Source organism: Struthio camelus, chromosome 6 (assembly GCF_040807025.1).
Source record: "Struthio camelus isolate bStrCam1 chromosome 6, bStrCam1.hap1, whole genome shotgun sequence".
NCBI lineage: Eukaryota > Metazoa > Chordata > Aves > Struthioniformes > Struthionidae > Struthio > Struthio camelus.
The window spans coordinates 4,500,762-4,507,322 of NC_090947.1; the positions used below are offsets into that span (position 1 = coordinate 4,500,762).

The 6,561-nt window shown below is 49.4% G+C and overlaps 1 protein-coding gene across 9 annotated transcripts in view; it reads left to right on the forward strand.

The window, feature by feature from the left end:
* Window positions 1-5,844: 5,844 nt before the first annotated feature.
* Window positions 5,845-6,561, forward strand: part of LOC104151161 (leucine-rich repeat flightless-interacting protein 1) — a 108,843-nt gene continuing 108,126 nt past the window's right edge. For 6 of the 9 annotated variants that reach the window (XM_068947811.1, XM_068947812.1, XM_068947813.1 and 3 more), the window contains exon 1: window positions 5,855-6,044. In XM_068947811.1, coding sequence (XP_068803912.1) covers window positions 5,955-6,044 — 90 coding nt within the window. In that variant the 5' untranslated portion in view covers window positions 5,855-5,954. Of the gene's footprint in view, window positions 6,045-6,561 lie in introns of all 9 variants that reach the window. The other 3 variants (XM_068947815.1, XM_068947818.1, XM_068947816.1) reach the window with 2 other exon arrangements.

Consider the following 6,561-nt stretch of genomic DNA (forward strand, 5'->3'; position numbering starts at 1 on the left):
AGAAGGAAAGCACCGTTAATTTCTACCACACTGGAGAAGATGGATGTTTTTTCTCTGACTTGCGCTTTGGATGAGCATGGATGGATTTCCATAGGGACAACAAACAGCACCTCCTTCCCCCTCTTCCACTCCAGCTGAGAGAATTAAACAAACTGCGATGTGGTGTCCATGTAAGCTTTGCCAAAATGATGTTTGGATGCTATTTTACAGAACAGGATGACTAATTAGTCCAAATACTTGGTCGGCTACAAACAATTGGTGTTTTTAGACCATGTGTTGTGGCTATGTTTTCCTGCTGTCCAAAACAACGCTAGTTTGGATGGCCTGATTGGAAAATGTGGCACAGCTTCACTTTGCAACACTTGGGAGCGGAGGAGGCGGTCACACAGCACGGAGCGGACAAATCCCTGGGAAATAAAACAAGCAGGAAGCCTCGAGCCCGTGTAACGAGGCCGCTTGATTCCTTGCTCTCATGTCTATGCGCTGTCAGGGAGGTGAGGACACCACCACAATGGCAGCAGGAATGCTTTGATATATTTTAATTGCAAAGTGATGCTGAGCCAGTTCCTCAGCTGGCGCAGCTGATGTCATGCCTTGTTTTTGCTGAAGCTACACTGATTTGCTCCAGCTGAAGCACTAGCTCCTTCAGATGGCATCTATTTTCCTGACGAGCTAGACTGCCGTATTCCCAAATTAAATGTGCATATTGATCTCTTGCCTGTTTTCAGACCAGGCTCTGCAAGAAAAGGGGGAGGGTACAGTGCTTGTCTTACAGGCCTTGTTGCAGTAATATTCAAGCGTCCCGCAGTCTGGAATGGATTTTATCCATGTGATGCTTGAGGTAGGAAGTGGTGAGTGTTGTTAGGCCAGGTGAAGAGATGTATGATGTATGTTTTAGGAGGTTCTTACGAAAACAGCCTGGGGCTTGTTTAAAACTTAGCTTTATTTGCATGGCAAGAGGGGAAGCTGGAGGAGGAAGAGCCAGGTTTTGCAACTCCCTGTGATGCAGTGGCCAGCTGGGAATAACAGATAGGAGTACAGATTGCAAACAGCAGACCATAACAGGCTGCCTTTGTGAGCCAGGCATGGCAATTGGTCGCTATTCAGCAGCCACGGATAGGTCTGGCTCCCTGCAACTACAGCTGCTGCAGAGCTGGCTTAGCTTTGCTTCATACTGAAATGCTCTGAGCCTTGGCGTGTCTGCTGCTAATTAGATTAGGTCCAGAGAGGCCATATTACTGAGTGAGTTCCCATTTTAGTCTGAGACGGGCAGTTTTCAGCAAGCTCAGTGACAGTGTGCAAATTGCAGGTAAGCTCCCCGCTCGGCATGGTAGTGGAAAGCTCGCACGACTGCAGCTGCTGGCCTGGGTGCGAGCCGTCTTACGTCATCCACGTGGGAGCATGGGTGCTTTTTGGGGCCGTAGCAACCTCTCCAGGCTGTTGCAGTGTCAGCTGTGATGGATATTCCTGGTGGGAATCAGAGCAGGTCTCTGGTTTGTTTGGTCTTGTCCGCCAGGGACAACTGATGGCTGGAGCAGAGGGACCCTGAGGAGTGCAGAGCCTCATCCTAGGCTCATTAAGACAAAAAAAATGCTGTTGGACGCGTGTCCAGAACATTGGCAATTAAATTCTGATTTCCAGACTATGATTACATATGGCTTGTATGCATTTGCGCTAGCTTGGCTGTATACCTTACATAGTATTATCCCAACCCCACTCCTCTAAAGCAGTTTATAGAGAAGAGACGAGGTTGTTCTGCCTTTGGCTAGACAAGCGAACTTCTAATCTCAAAAAAGCTTCTTCTGTTGCTTATGTTAGCAGCTTTTCTTTCTACAGCTAGCTTGGATTCATCTTAACATGGGTAGGTAGACTTGCAGGCACCCTTCCGGGCAAGGTCTTGTGGATGTCATGTGCGATGGTATAAATATTTGCATTGGTAGACCCTTACCTGAAACACTCTGACATTAAACTTAACTCCTCAGTGTTTGTGTTGATGGTGGCACGTAGCCAACCTCTGACCGGTTTATAAACCTAGAACTTCTTCCGTTTCTGTCATTTCCAGCTAATGAGATCATGAATGCAGTCCTTGATGCTGTATTTGCTGTCTGTTTAGTTTCATTCCACTTGTCTCAAGTCCTCTTCCACTTCTTGTATGACTTTATCCTCCTTTATTGGGGATGCTTCATAACACTGTCATCGGAGTATTTCATCAGTTCTGTCCTACTTGTGTAAGGCGGCTAATGAAAATATTAAATGAAATCAATCTCAAGACTGAGCTTTGAAAAACTCCCTCTGAAGGAGGATTTTTCATCAACCTTGAAAGGGATCCAATTCAGAGACCTTGAAATCCCCACAGTGGTATCTTCAGAGACCTGCGAACAATTTACAGATGAAAATATATCCCTCATAACATGCCAAGATAACTAGAGGAGGCCAATAAGTCATTGAGGGGGTCTTGGCAAGATGAGAACGAATAAGCCCTCCTCAGAAAAAATGTATCTTTGGTACAGCAAATAAGTTGCTGATGGTACAAAGGGAACAAGATGCTCACCTTCTGGTGTGGTGGATCTTTTTCTCTCCAGTCCTCCAAAAGCTAGGCTTGTAAGCCCAGCACGTTGTGGACTGTGCTATCCTTAGTTGGCCCAAGTCAATCAGTCTTTTTTCTGGATGGCGGGAGAGGGGAGTTGCCTGTTGCGGCTTTCCTGTGCTCAGTCATAGTGTACGTGCAAGCCCCAAGCTAGGCAAAATAAAGCTCAGCAGATTTCCCAGCATGACAGAGCTCCACCGATGCCAGCAGAGACTCTGCTGACTTGAACAGACGAAGCAACAGTAATGTATCTCATCCCAACAGATCTCTACGGTCGGTATCAGTCTCCTGAGCCCTGTCTTGACACTGTTCAAAAGTGGCAATGACCTCTGAAAGCTTTTGCCCAGGAGGTTTGCTTTGCAGAAGAGGATCATCTTGGACTTCCTAGGAGGTGGAGTAAAGCATAACCCCTTCAGCTGTAACAGCCTTTTTTCTGAAGTAGCTTAGTGCCAACACATATTTGTGTCTGTAGTGTAATTTTTTCCATTAATAAATCTACAGACCCTGCTGGCTCCCACTGCTATTATGTTTGCAAAATGTTATGATGTCAGTGGAGCTCTGCTTGTTTCGCATATCTTGACAACGTGAAATACTGGCCTCCTAAGTGTAGCTTTTCCAAGGTATTTAAGTGTTCCACTCTCCTCGGACTAAAGGATACCTCGTTAAAACTGTCAGAATTCATTTCTGGCTTGCCAGATGCCTTAACCTTATAGCGGAGTGGAGAGCTGACCCTGCGTTTTCTTTCAACACAGTCAGCCTAGCCCCTGGATTCCCCTGTCCCAGGGCTTGCCACTAGTAGAAAGGTAATTACATTTGCTGCAAGGAATATAAAAGTACATCCATTTTATTATGTAAAAATGGCCTATTGAGCATACCAGCAGCAGCAGTTTTAACAGCTGATTGCTTGCTCTGATTCTCAAGAGTGAGATCTTACAAGATGGTTTGGTTTGAGAGCAGCACAGAAGAAAAATTGTGTCTTTGGGATGTGCTCTGCATGAAACTGCCTCCTCGTACACAGGATGTTGGAGAATGAGGTACATATTATGCTCTCAAAATAGAGCCCTTTGAAACTGGCACGGGATACTTAGGCTTGTCTTGGTATCATTAATCACAGTTGTGACCCTCAGACAAAATGAGCCTCCATTTCATGTTGCTTATTAAAATAAGAAATGGACATTTCAGTATTTTTCAACTGCAGACACTACAGTGTAGCCAAAATGGAATAATGTATTTGAATCATTTACGGAATTGGTCCAAATAAATATGAATGTATAGTATTTTTATGAGATGGCTTATTTTCAGTCTATTAAGAGAAAAAAATTACCCTAAGTGTCTGCAATGCAAGCAAAGAGAAGGGTTTCTTATGCTACAGATGTGAATTCTGACTGTAGTCACCCAGTAGCAGCTTCTCTTCCAAGGCCTGTGGTTTTTTTCTTTCCTCTTTTTCACAAAGCCCTCCCAATAGTAGGGTTTTGGACATAAATCTGTGTAGCACAAGCCTCAGTTTGGCTGTAAGACCAAGTCTCCTCCGTAAGGCTTTCAGCCAGTAAGGCAGACAGCCCTATTGCAAATCTGATTGCACCACTGTGAGCTGGGAATACCTTGCAGGGATACAGTGATGCAGCTGCACAGGTGGCTGAAATTCCTGGGTAACTCAGACCTAAAAATAAGGCACTGCTCTGTGTCTTTAGCCAGAAGTCCTCAAAGGGCGGCAGGGGGTGAATTCAAGGATAAGGGCTCAGGGAGCAAATTACGTGGGGTCAGAAGCAGGGATGGTGCTAAGCAAAGTCTTTGGGAGGTGCAGCTGGGCCTGGGGTGGCTGAAGGAGGCTGGCCCGCAGGAGAGCTAGGACAACTAGAAGCAGCAATGCTCTGCCTGCGTAGAAGGGCCAGAGCACACTTGTAAGGACCTTGCAGGGCCTTGCAGAGCAGGTGCTTTGCATGTCCTCTTGGAAGTGATATTAACCAGGAGAAACCCATCAAAGATGCAGCAGTGTCTGTTCAGGAGGCTGCAGAGCCCAGGGCCGAGGCCCAGAGGCGATGCACGGCTTTGCCCTGTGTCTTGCTGAAGTTTGAACCGTAATATTTTTGAGCATGGCACCTGGGGCTGTGCGGGCCTTGCCCTGCAGGGGAATGAAGCGGAGTCGTGCGGAGACAATAGAGTTAGTGCAGGTGCAAAGTATAAATGGTCACCTTGATGTCACTTGTATAAAAAGCAAATGAGAATTGAATAGCTTCAGAAGAACAAGTAGCAGCCTGGCATTTTATGGAGGGCATCCTGTACCCAGAAAGGGATTCTGCTAGAACTAGCATATATTTTTCTTTTCCTGAAACACCAACCTAGTTGCTTTATCTGATAAATGCCCTCATGGGAAGCGGTGATATATTAAACGCCTTGATGCCTTTTTGAATTTAAGGATCATCCTTCCTCGCAAATGACCCAGAACTCAATCCTTGCACCTGGAAACTTCCAGACAAAACGTCGGTGCATGCCAACTGCAGGATCTGGTCTGGCTTAACAGACTGGGCAGAGACTGGCGGGTAGCGATGCTACGGCGCCTTCTGGTGTTAGCGCGCGTCTGCTCTCTCACGTACAGTGGCCCCTGGGCTCTGGAGGTTTTTTTTTTCCTTCCCTTTCCAAGCTTTGCGTGTATGCCTCAGGAAGATTTGTAAGATCTGGGGGAAAAGAGAACCCCCATGTCAAGCCCCGAAATGCCTTGCCTCGGTCCGGTCGGGTGTGAAAACTGCCGGAGATTTGGCACAGCTGCCTGGTGCCCGCTTGGAGCGGGTCACCAGCGAAACCAAGCGCTGCCGCCTCCAAACTGCTAGATTACTGGTGTGTACAGGCCTTTTACCTTTATCCAGGTCTGCGTTTACACTGGCATGAGGTCACAAAAGAATTTCAAGTTTGGCTTTTTGGTCTCCGTCAGCTGGATTTTCCAGGGGTTTTCGGCAGGGCAGAGGGGACGGTTGGGGGGGGGGCAAAGCGCCCTCTCCTCACACCCCCCCCCCGCCGGGCCCGGGTGGGGGGGACGAGCTAAGGCGGCGCCAAGCAGCTCAAATCTGAGCTTCCTCCTTCTGGGAATCTAGGCTTTTTCCCCTTCTGCCTTTTGGGGTTGGTTCTGGAGGGAGCGGGGATGTTTTTCCTTCCCCCTCCACCCGCCGCCTTTTCCCGCCCGCCCGCCGCCTCCTTCCCCACAGCCCCTGCTCGTCCCCCGGGGCGGCCGTTGCGCATGCGCGGGGCGGGGTGGGGGTGGGGGGGCGGTGACAATCGGGCGCTTCGCGCCGGCGAGCGGCAGAGGCGGCGTGAGGGCCGGGCGGCAGGGCGGGCGGCGGCGGCGGGTAAGCAGCGGGGTAGCGGCTCCATCATGGGGACGCAGGGGGCCGGGCGGAAGCGGCTGCCGAACCGGGAGCGCCTGACGGCGGAGGACGATGCCCTCAACCAGATCGCCCGCGAGGTGAGAGAGCCGAGCGCCGCGCCGCGCCCCCTTCCTCTCCTCCTCCCCCCCCCCCCCCACCCCCGGTTGCAGCGGTGCCTTCCAACGGTCCCTTCCAACGGTCCCCTCAACCGCCCGGCTCGCGCACGCGCTGCGCGAGGGGCCACGGAAACGGCTGCGCGTGTCGCGTACGTGTGTATTTAGAAAACAAAAAGAAACAAAACACCAGAAAACGACACCCTCTTTTATTTATTTATTTTATTATTATTATTTCTTTTTTTTTTTTTTGGAACACGTTAATGGGCGCTAACTGAGCCACCGCCCGCTCTGAAACTGGAAGGGGGGGGGGGGTGTGACTAAATCTCGCAGCCCTTGCGGGGAGGTGGCCTGGCAGTCCTGCGATTAAAGGACCCTTTCTGAGGGTGTGATGCCCCTCTCCGTCGCTACGGCTCTTGACAACTCGGCGTGGCGTTCAGCAGCCAAAAGCTCGGCAGCTTTCAGGCCGCCTTGATATTTTTTATTATTTACTTATTTATTT